The 11523-nt window shown below is 36.5% G+C and overlaps 1 protein-coding gene across 3 annotated transcripts in view; it reads left to right on the top strand.

Moving 5' to 3' along the window:
• The window catches only part of LOC107657298 (MAGUK p55 subfamily member 7), a 112975-nt gene that overhangs the window by 59865 nt on the left and 41587 nt on the right, over nucleotides 1-11523 (top strand). For 2 of the 3 annotated variants that reach the window (XM_016445339.1, XM_016445341.1), the window contains 3 exons: nucleotides 4835-4855; nucleotides 4962-4976; nucleotides 6376-6417. The exons of the other annotated variant lie outside the window; for it this stretch is intronic. In XM_016445339.1, coding sequence (XP_016300825.1) covers nucleotides 4835-4855; nucleotides 4962-4976; nucleotides 6376-6417 — 78 coding nt within the window. The remainder of the gene's footprint in view (nucleotides 1-4834; nucleotides 4856-4961; nucleotides 4977-6375; nucleotides 6418-11523) is intronic. 3 annotated transcript variants of the gene reach the window in all.

The raw sequence follows: 11523 nt of genomic DNA, 5'->3' as shown, positions 1-11523 counted from the left end.
ATATGTATGTATGTATGTATATGTGTATTTCTCTTTTAAACTTGTAGTGCTTGTAAAACTTATGTAACCTTCATAAACACTTTTGCTAGAAAATTACAGCATATGATGCAAAACATTACTGATCGGTTTGTTGTTTTCAACATGTTTACTGGTACTTTCAAGATGGCCACAAATCATTTTAGCTTTTTTGACAAAATCTTACCCATTGCTAGACGTTATTTTGGAGACAAATCATTATAATTTGCAAAAACAGTGTTGATAAAATCACAGAAACAGTGATTCTCATTCAACCAGTGGTCTGGGGCCGAAGGATGACTTCAAAGCTTAAAGCATTTTAAATTAATAAATTCGTATTAGTGTATGTATATATGTATGTATATATTCTTACCAGCAACAGTGTGTGAAAACCTTGTGAAGACTTACAGAAAACGTTTGACCTCTGTCATTGCCAACAAAGGGTATATAACAAAGTATTGAGATGAAATTTTGTTATTGACCAAATACTTATTTTCCACCATAATTTGCAAATAAATTCTTTAAAAATCCTACAATGTGATTTTCTGGATTTTTTTTTCTCATTTTGTCTCTCATAGTTGAGGTATACCTATGATGAAAATTACAGGCCTCTCTCATCTTTTTAAGTGGGAGAACTTGCACAATTGGTGGCTGACTAAATACTTTTTTGCCCCACTGTAACTATGTAAAAAAAAAAATCCACCCTAAATTACTCCGTTTACTCTGTTTCTGTTCATTAAAAAGTTGAAAAAAACAGCTTTGTCATAATTACAGTAGAAATACTGGAAATATCATAGCCTAAATGGGGGGAGGGGGGAGGGGTGTTGAATATTATGTTGGATAGCGTGTGGCCTTTGAATCAAAATGGTTGAGAACCACTGCTGTAAAACATTGATGTATAATGTCACTGAATGTGAAATTTTCATTGGTAATGCAGCAATAGCCTGAAAAACTTTCTCACTGACATCAGGCCTGCAAGCCACCTTATTGTTGAGCCCTGTATATTCTCATCCTTTTGTTCCTGGAGTACTGCAGTAATGATCTTTAAACTGTCATATGCAAGAGGCCCATGTATTGCAGATGCTGTGACATGACGTTTTGAGTAAAGCAATGGCTAGGAAAAAAAAGAAGAATAGTAAGAACAGCAACCGGAAAAGATTAGATGAGAGGGAGGAAAGGTTGGGAAGTACAAGGTGAAGTGAATGCGGTCAGGGAGCCCAGACTCCCCTGATTGGTGCCAGGCAGATATGTGCACACATATGTATTCATGTGCATGTGCGTTAATGCACGCCTGGACATAAGCTTCCTCTCCTGGTTTCCATTAATCTCTCATGTCTGATTATTGCATGCGTGTGTGTGTGTGTATTTGTACACTACAGCTCTAATCTCTCCCACTGGCTGACAGCATGGGTCTTTACGGAGCTGTGCTGGGTTACTCTCTACACATGGGCACACTTAAGACTCACCACGAGACAGACGCACAGCAACACTCTCGACATGTTGCCGTCATCCGTACAGCTCCAAATACACTTGATTGAATAATACAGCCATTCTGGATTCTTATCCCCCATGCCACATGCTCGGCCTCCCACCTCTTCCATTTTTGTCCGTTACTCTATCAGCTGCTTAAAACAATGAGAAGGAAAAGTTGATGTGCATGTCACTGAGGTATCGGTTCTTGATGAGTTTTCCAGGACCACCCCAGGAGTCATGAAACTGCTGTCGTTTTTGTAGACTCTTTATAACAAATAAGCATAAGTAATATTAAAGTGCTGCTTTTATTCAACTTTTCAAGTGTAGAATTTTCAGAATCACGTCACGTATGGGAATTTGTAAGAAAAACTGAAAGCTCCATGTATGACTTGACCAGAAACAGACCATATATAATACCAATCCAAATGTGTTCTCACACAGGTATAGATGCGTATAAGTGTGCTTGGAAGAAAGAGGTTTGTTTGTTTGAAACCGTGTGAGCGTGTGCTTTAAGAGTAAGACCATCTGTCCACTGGCCTGCAGTGCGGTGACGTTAGCCCATATTTCAAAGAGCAGAGATGAGGGGCTCTTTTTGGATGACTGAACACACGCTAGTGCTTTGCGCTGCAGATATGTGCACTCACATAAAGCCTTATTATCAGAACAGTATGATCACTAGCTGAGGCTGTATGTCATATCCATTACAAACCACACACCCCTGGACAGGTACAGAAAGTAAAACTGTGTTTCCACTGTAATAGAAAATTGTTAAATCATTTACAAATCATGGTTTTCAAATTAATCTTAAAAATAATGGATTTACCAGTATGTTTTTCACAGTTGTTTACAGTTCAAAAGTATTTTGTTGGCAAAAGTATTTTTTAGGGATTAAAAAAAAAAAGTCATTATCCAGTAGATGCTCATGAATTGCTCAAATAAGGGGTTAAAAGTGCTGGGAACACAGTACTTTACACTATACTGTAGTTGAATCATGTGCACATATAGGTTTGTCTGATGTAGTTTAATTTAGTTCCTTACAAGGAAGGAGCACCAAATGTAAATGATCTTTGCATTTACATTATATTTAGACACCTAGCTGACGCTTTTATCCACAACGACTTCCAAATGAGGACAATAGAAGCAATCAAAACCAACAAGTCTCGGTTAGTCTAACGCAATACATGTAGCAAGGTTTGTTTTATTTATATATATATATATGTGTGTGTGTGTGTGTGTATGTATGTATGTATGTATATAGTGTTAGAGGGACATTTTTCTATAATAAATTTAAAAAAAAAACATGTAGAATAGAAAAAGAATAGAGAGTGCAAGTGTTAGAGGGTCATTTTTGTTATTGTATTGTGAACAATTTATCCATGCATAAGTTTCTTTTCTTTTTTTTCTTAAACAAAATGTATTGTCAATCTTCCAGTGAAGCAGTCTTTGTTATAATAGATTGCAAGCTTGTATTCAGATCTGCCTCCAGCAACTCCAACAACTTACAGAACCTGTCTATGTACTATACGTTTTTTGTTGTTGTTGTTTAATAATCCCTGTTACACAGAAATGTCAAATTTGCAACCTTCTAGTTACCAACCCTATAGTATTAGTATGTGGTTTCTATAGACCTTTAGTCAGTTAATGTCTGTTTATATTGTTTACTAGTGGATTCCTCTTAATACATCTTATCTTATCGTAATCTCTTTTTTTCTCTTATGATTAACATTTATCTCTTCCTCTTGCATCTTTATGAGAAAATTGTGTCTATTGGTTAGACTAGCTGCTTTTACATGCAACCTAATTTCAGTTAATAATCCTCATGCAACCTAATATCAGTTAGTAACCTTAACATCTTCAGGAACACTGATCACAAGCTTCTTGTTGTTATTGTAGTGTTGACACATTGCACGTAGAACAATTTTCTTCGGGATATATGCTCATGTCAACTGATATATTTACATAGGGCGCATATAAACAGTACATGTGGAATCTACAGTGGGATTGATTTAAATCTGTGTATGTAAACATAGTGAGTTGGTAGGTCTATCCTGCCAGTATCCTGGTTTGTGCCCTTTGTTTGTTTGACCAGATATACTTTCATTCCAATTGTTCTGTAATCATTGTAGATATGGAAACATTTTAAGCAACCCTTTAATCTACACTCACCATCCCCACTTATTTGTATCAATCATCTATTCTAGATTAATTTATAAATTGTTGTAGGTAAAAGGCATCTGTTATCTTTTTGGAATTATTGTGTCATAATGGCATAATTTCAATAATCTTGTTTTCATATTTGCTCGGTCCAATTTATGTCTTTTATGGTACCATGCAAGTCCAAAAATGGATTCTGGGGACACGTTTTACTGAAAAGTGAAGTTCTTTTCTGATTTAGTTTCTCTGAAATCCACTGTCAGTAATTATGACAGACGTGACAGTTATCCATTTTCACCTGTAAATCATACCCATTTACTTCATACATACATATATATATATATATATATATATATTTTTTTTTTTATCCTAAGCTTAGTGGCCTCACTTCTTGTCTCAGACATTAAACATGCCCTTAGATCTGCTTTTCTTTTCTTTTTCTTTTTCATTTCTTTTGTCTTTTTGGTCCTTTGGGTCACACCGACAAGAAGGCAGATGCTTAAGGATTCACTTGACTGATAGCACACAAAAGATTTTACTGCCCTCCGTCTTTCTTTTCATGGTATTGCTTTTTTGGCAGGACTGTGTGGATGTGTATATATGGCAGGCTGTGTAGATGCTGCCCTTTGCTCGTGTGTGTTTTGATTTAAGCTTGTTTAGTAGAATTGAGACCACATGAACTGGAGGAAGCTTTTAAAGTGACTCCAAATGTTCTCATGTCTTCAGGCCTGCACATGCACACTCAAAAACACTTTCTCTGCTGTTATGAACTGTTAGTTGTATGAATGTTAGTTGTTCGGTAGTTACAGTTTTCTATGAGGTAAGCAATGGTTTACCACTTAGTAGCATACTAAAGACTTTTCATAGAAAATAAACATACAATTTTACAATATTTCGACATTTAAAGGGATAGTTAACCCAAAATTGAAAACTGTGATCAATTCGTCAACCTCATGTTGTTCCAAACCTGTATGACTCACTTTCTTTTGTGAAAAAGAATACTTTTTGAAGAACATTGGGGTTAAAACCACACTGAATCCCACTGACTTTCATTAAAACAGTAAACAACAGTAAAATAGGTTTTGTTGAACTGTCCCTTTAAATTTGTGAATTTCAGTGCGTTTCAAATATCATGTTTACTTCCAGTCACACGACTATATCTTTCCTTTTTGTTTATTTTTTCCTTCATAAGATGATGAGACGGTTGAATGGGGTAGGTCAGTTTCTTCTTCCTCCATTCTTTTGCTCTCCTCATCCCTCTCTTGATCTGTTTTTAATCTTTTTTTATGTTTATCATATTTCTTTCTTTGCTTTCCCAGTGGAGGACATTGAAGGTACACCTTTCAGACTAACTCTGATTCGCCTATTAGATGTCATAGCCATTAGATCATTGGCTGGGGACCCCTGTATGTGGTAACAGAGTACCCAAACAATGAAGACACGGTTGATTAGCATTCATTGGACCACAACCACCTAATGGAGTGTAGCATAGTGTGTAAAGGGGCCAAGAGTTCACTATACTGTATCTCTCTCATACACAAAGACATGCACTCACAGGCACACAATACATCCCTTTTTGCCTTTCCAACTACGCCTTACCCTTTAAATTATATTAGTATGAGTGTTCAGATGAATCCCATCCATTTTAGTTTTTCTTCATGATAGACCGTGTGAATGTGAGTTTGAACGTGAACGTTTCCCTCAGTATTTCATAGTCTTATTGTTGTGTAAGATGCAAAAGCTGTTTTGAATAACTTCTTTTATCCCATCTGTAAGATATGTATTGAATGCATTGAGTTGTGTCTAATAGACAAAAGAAATTTGAAGTTTATGGCCCACATGGAAAGTTGTGAATGTTGAATGCGAGCACTGCCAATAGAGCCGTCCACCTGGTTCGGCTGTAGAGGATCAGTTGATTAAGAAATATGATAATTGTGTTTGTCTGTAAAATACACAACGGTTCAAAAGTTTGGGGTCGATAATGTTTTTGAAAAAAGTCTCTTATGCTCATTGAAGCTGCATTTGTTTGGTCAAAAATATACAGTAAAACAATTTCATTATGATTACAAATATAACTGTTTTCTATTTTAATGTATTTTAAAATGTCTTTTGTTCCTGATGGCAAAGCTGAATTTTTAGCAGCCATTATTCCAGTCATCACTGTCACATGATCATTCAGAAATGCTGATTTCTAACATTTCTGATTAGTATCAGTGCTGAAAACCGTTGTGCTGATTAATAATTTTTGGAAACCACACTCTCAGGAAAAACAAAGATATATGAAAGCTGTCACTGGGGTGGTACTTTTTCAAAGGTACACCTTAAGTATCTTAAAGGTACATATTAGTACCTAAAGGCTGCATATTAGTACCTTATTATGATACAAATTAGTACATTTTGAAAGATTTTGTACCTTTTTTCTGAGAGTGGCAATTTTTCCCAGGATTCATTGATGAACAGAATTTTTTGTTTAACAGTGTAAAAGTCTTTAAGGTCACTTTTGATCCATTTAATGCATCCTCCTGGCTGAATAAATGTGATCATTTATTTTTTTTGAAATCATACTGATCCCAAACCTTTAAATGTTACTGTGGTCATTGTCCGTTTTATTTTTATACCTATAAGCCAAATTGACAATCTTTTGTTTTGCTCATCTTTCAGTATGTAGTAGTGTTCCTAACTTCTCTCTAATATAAATCTGTCCTGATTCCTTCTGCCTTTCATAATTTGAAGAGGACACTGAGTTTGCCTCCTATTTAAGTGGACTCCATATTGGTGAGCTCTTTTTGATTATGCTTGATTATGTGTTTGTCCTCTGTCCCATATCATTCCTCTCTCTTCTGTCTGATTCATGTTAATGATGAAGAGTTTGTATATCCCGTTCTGTGTCATTCTCTCCTAACAGTTTCATAAGCTGTTAGCTCTCAATCTCCTCCCTCTCTCTCTCCTTCTCTGACATGTGGCTGCACGCTGTTGCATGTCCTATAGTATCATTGTCTAGCTTCCTTCTGGCTTCACATATCTCATCGTTTATAAGTGGTAGCAGTCTGTGTTTTCAGTCTGTATTTTTTTTTTTCCTGCAGTAGTTGCCACGGTCATTACCATGTGCTTTGTATGTTTTATCTAAGATTGACTTTGTTATTGTTAGTAGCAATTCCTGAGTGTTGTTAAAGGGGTCATATGATGCGATTTCAAGTTTTCCTTTCTCTTTGGAGTGTTACAAGCTGATTGTGCATAGATAAGATAGTTTAAGTAATTGCTATTGACTGTTCAAATGCGGAGTTTTGCGCATGGTGAGAGAGAGAGACATCACAGTGGAGTCAGCTGTCTTAACCGTGGCTTGTGTACTGCAAACACATACCAGTCACGCGACTCTGTTCCCCTTTCGGGCTCTGTCTTTACATTTATTTTGAAAGCTGAAGCTCGCGATTATGGTAAGGGGCGTTACATTTCCGACGAGTGCTTGCGGTGTTCGGCCAATCACAATGCACTGGGTCAGCTGGCCAATCAGAGCAGACTGCGCTTGTCGGAAGGAGGGACTTTGTAGAAAACGAAGCGTTTGAGAGAGGGGGGGCATAGAGGACCTACAATAATGTACAGTATTTGAAAAATAATGTGTTTTTTTAACATTAAAGCATGTCAACATATTCTGTTACACCAAATACACAAAATAATGATCTTTAAAAAACCATCATATGACCCCTTTAAGTCTCATTAGCAATGCAAAGCGGAGAATCAAACTGATATATCTGATATCAGTGAAATCGAAGTAATCTCTACAGTCCTGTGGTAAAAAAAAAAAAAAGGCAAATGTGCACTAGTTTCTCATACAATCGCCCTGAGCAGCTGTACTTTCTGATTTTCCTGTGTGTTGGCAGTGTTTTTAGTTTAAATAGCTCTTTGTGAATGTTAAACATATTGCAGTTAAAGGCACTGGTTCATTTCCAGGCTTTGTGGTGGAGGTCCGGCAGGCTCTTGATGTGGTGTGTGTTGGACATTGGGCTGTTTGAAGGCCAGCTCTCAGTCAGGCCTTAGTCTGGTTTCCATCTCTAGCGTCAGTGTGTGGAAAATGAGTGTGCTGTAGCGCTCTCATTATCTGTCACCGCACAGACTCATGTACTCTGTTGTACAGTATGCCCGTCTGGGACAGCTCTGTTCAGTGGCCGCAAAAAGTACAATGTTTCAGTGGATCCTTTAAGTATTAAATATCTCAAATAGTACAAAAATCATTTATCATTTGCAAGAGTCTTCGGTTTCAGTTCACGGCAATTTCCCCTCAGTGTTCTATAATCACTCCATTCTAGATCTACTCCAGGTTTTCCATTTCCTGTTCACCAATTTGTGCAAATCAGTTTTGTTCTTCAATTTCAATGAATCTGTCAGTATAATATGAATTTAAATGTTTATTTGTATAGCTACTTTACTGTTCAAAAGGTAAGGGTAAGTTTTTTTTTATTTTTTTTTTGTTTTTTTTTATGTCTTTCAAAGAAGTCTCTTATGCTCACCAAGGCTGCATTTGTTTGATCAAAATACAGTGAAACAGTATTATTGTGAAATATGATGGCAATGCAGTGTTGTGTGCTCCTCATTTTTTTGTCAATTTAATGCAACCTTGCTGATTAACAGTATTATTTAAAAGTCTTACTCATCCCAAACTTTTGAACAGTACTGTATATTGTGTATATATATATACAGTATATTAATTAGATTTTTCTTTTCTAAGATATTTATAATGTTTTCTTTATGGGGCCAGTGTACAGTATGTTCTGCTGCTGTTTTTCGGGTTCTTGTTTGCTACTTGTTTCACAAACTTTTTTTCCTCTGTCAATCAGCCAAATTGATTTCCTCCTTTCTCTTTTGCTTGTGGTTTTTTTTTTTTTTGTCCTCTTCTTTGACTCTCTGGCTGTTTTTTTTCTCTCTCTCTCACTAATAGACATTAGTCTGTTTGTGTAAACCCTAAGCCGCTGGCCACTCATTTAAACTCTTTTGATTTCACAGGCAATCCTGTGGGTAGAACGTTTATAAATAAAGCCGCAAAGTCTTGTCTGCCAAGCTCAATCAAACACCGTCATTCAATAGGGATAACCTTTTCAACGCTGTGCCTCTCGCTTTTTTTTTTTTTCTCTCTGCCCTCCTGTTTTCTTCCACGCTTTTCATTACTGGCCTTCTGACCTCAGCCTCTCCTCTTCCTCCCAACGGCCAAAGCACCTCAAGGGCTGGTCCCAGGACAGCTCCTTCCAGCTTCTGTGCCCTGCCATGCATTACATATTCCATGTAACAGGAGAATTTTTTGAAGGGGAAAACATAAAAGCCTATGGTCTAACTCGCTGTTATGATTTGAACCTGTAGTTGTAGTAATGTAAGACTGTATAACAAGGATGCATTGCTAGTTCTGCTCCCCCTGTGTCACTAGGATGAAGGAGTGTCAGGCGTACAATGAGCATTAGTCTTAATCCCAAGTATGCCATCCATTCATGTACATCAGCAGTGCGGTTTTCAGCTGAACCAGTGCACATGTGTTTGTGTATGTATGTGTGTGAAATGACAGAAAAGTTGCTTTGAAGATGGGGGAACTAACATTTAACAACTATAATAGCTGGGTTTCCATCCATGTACACTACCATGTAAAAGTTTGGGGTCAGTAGCATTTTAAGTAATTACTTCTTTTTTTTTTTTTATGAGCATCAAATCAGCATATTACTGTAGAATGATTTCTGAAGGGTCATGTGACACTGATAATGGCTGTAATGGCTGCTGATCCATCGCAGGAATAAATTACATTTTGAAATGTATTAAAATAGGAAACATTTTTATGCTAATTTTGAAACATACAGTATTCATGTGAATAAGATTTCCAAAATGTGCAAAATAAAGTACAATACACTATACAATACACTTGATGGGTGTTAAAATGGTTACAGTGTAAAATAGGGCATCATACATTAAATGACTGAGAATTACATACTAACAGATTTTCAAGTTGCTTCAAACACAACAAACACATAACAGATGAAAGCAAGATATTTTTTAAATCAGTTCAAAATATCAAACATTTCCGAAACCATTCCGAACCATTTTTGTATAAAGTATGTGATGTGGTATGATGTGAAGACAGGTTTGCAGTGATCGGCTAATCCTAATGACCTCTCTGCAGGTTGAGGGCGACCACAATTTTGGAGAAGTAGAAACAGGGAAGAAAGTCAACGGGAGTCAGAAGAAAGAGCAAAAAAATGAAAACATTTGGGGGGAGAAGCTAAAGCTGGGAAAGCCATTAGCCCCCGGAATCCAATTAAGGCAGGAGTTATGGAAAAATGGAGACGTGTTTTAGACTGAAATAAAAAACGCTCCATTTCCAAAATGAGTTTATCTCATCTGTCCACAGGTTCACTCCTGGAGGAGGAGCACCGGGGCCAGAAGCCTCGAGGCCTGTAGCTGTGCGCAGCTTTCGATTACCACGCTTTTCCCCACACTGACCTCGGCTCAGGTGGATGCACTTTAGTATAATCGTCTGAAGTCACTGGGATTTTCATTTGGAGGGGTCGTTTGGCAGTCTCTAATTTTGTATGTACACTCTTAAAAATAAAGGTGCTTCACGATGCCATAGAAGAACCTTTTTGTCTAAATGGTTCCATAAAGAACCTTTAACATCTGAAGAACCTTTCTGTTTCACAAAAGGTTCTTTGTGGCAAAAGAAGGTTCTTCAGATTATACAAAGGTAAGAAAGAGATGGTTCTTTAAAGAACCTTTGAGTGAATGGTTCTTTATGGAACCAAAAATGGTTCTTCTATGGCATCGCTTGAAGAACCTTTTGAAACACCTTTATTTTTAAGAGTGTATGGTAGACCAGATTTGAATTAGCTATGGACATGGAGAGCAAATGGGCATCTGTTCGTCTGATTTGTAGCCAGTAGTGGATGATTATGGTCTCAATGTCCTTTACTCAGTTTTTGGCCGTCCGTCTGTGGGGGTCAGGAATGGCCAGACTTTGCAGCGGTTCAGTGAATAGGTTTGGTGTCTGTTGATATTTGCGTGTGGGTGTTTCGTATCTCTGATGGAAGGAACAGGTGATTGATGAGACTAACAGCAGAACTGTAGCCTATTGGATTTGTAGTTCAGATACTTACTAAACCTGCTAGTGATGACTGCACCGGCTTGACCTGGCAGCCCACTCTGTTTGTCTGTGAGTTAGACTGTGTATATGTGTCTCCACTGATGCATCAAGCAGTGTTCCCATGCTTTTGTAGTTCATATATCGAGACATTGTCCTTATAAGGACAAACTGTACTAGATGAGTTTTTTCCTGTTTCACAAATGGAGATTATCTCACTCCCATAAGAAATCTAAACTTAAGAATTGTATACACGCACCTCTCACAAAAGTTAGATTTTTGTGTATTTAATAATAATAATAATAATAATAATAATAAATATGTATTCTATTTCAAAATTCTATACATTAAATATTTAAATATGTTTGTGGTTATATACGTACATTTACTTTATACTTTTAGCTATTTATATTTATTTAATGCACTGTATATAATAATAATAATATAATAATAATAATAATGTATATATATTCAGTCTGGTATGGATGGATGGCTGGATAGATGGATGATAGCTTTTGTTTTTCTTTTTCATTAAACAGTGGTTCACTGAGCAAATTGTGGCTCTGTCTTTAAATAAATTACTATAATTATATTTTCTAATGTACAAAAAAAGGTTGCATAAATGCATTTATCTGAAGCACATTGCATTACAGTTAAGCAGTGTTGGGGAGTAACTAGTTACATGTAACGGCGTTACGTAATTTAATTACAAAATAAATGTGACTGTAATCAGTTACAGTTACTAAGAAAAAATGTGTAATTAAATTACAGTT

This window comes from Sinocyclocheilus anshuiensis, unplaced genomic scaffold, assembly GCF_001515605.1.
Source record: "Sinocyclocheilus anshuiensis isolate Anshui unplaced genomic scaffold, SAMN03320099.WGS_v1.1 scaffold159, whole genome shotgun sequence".
Classification (NCBI taxonomy): Eukaryota; Metazoa; Chordata; class Actinopteri; order Cypriniformes; family Cyprinidae; genus Sinocyclocheilus; species Sinocyclocheilus anshuiensis.
Note: the sequence above shows the minus strand (reverse complement) of the source record. Positions and strands in the feature narration are given on the sequence as shown.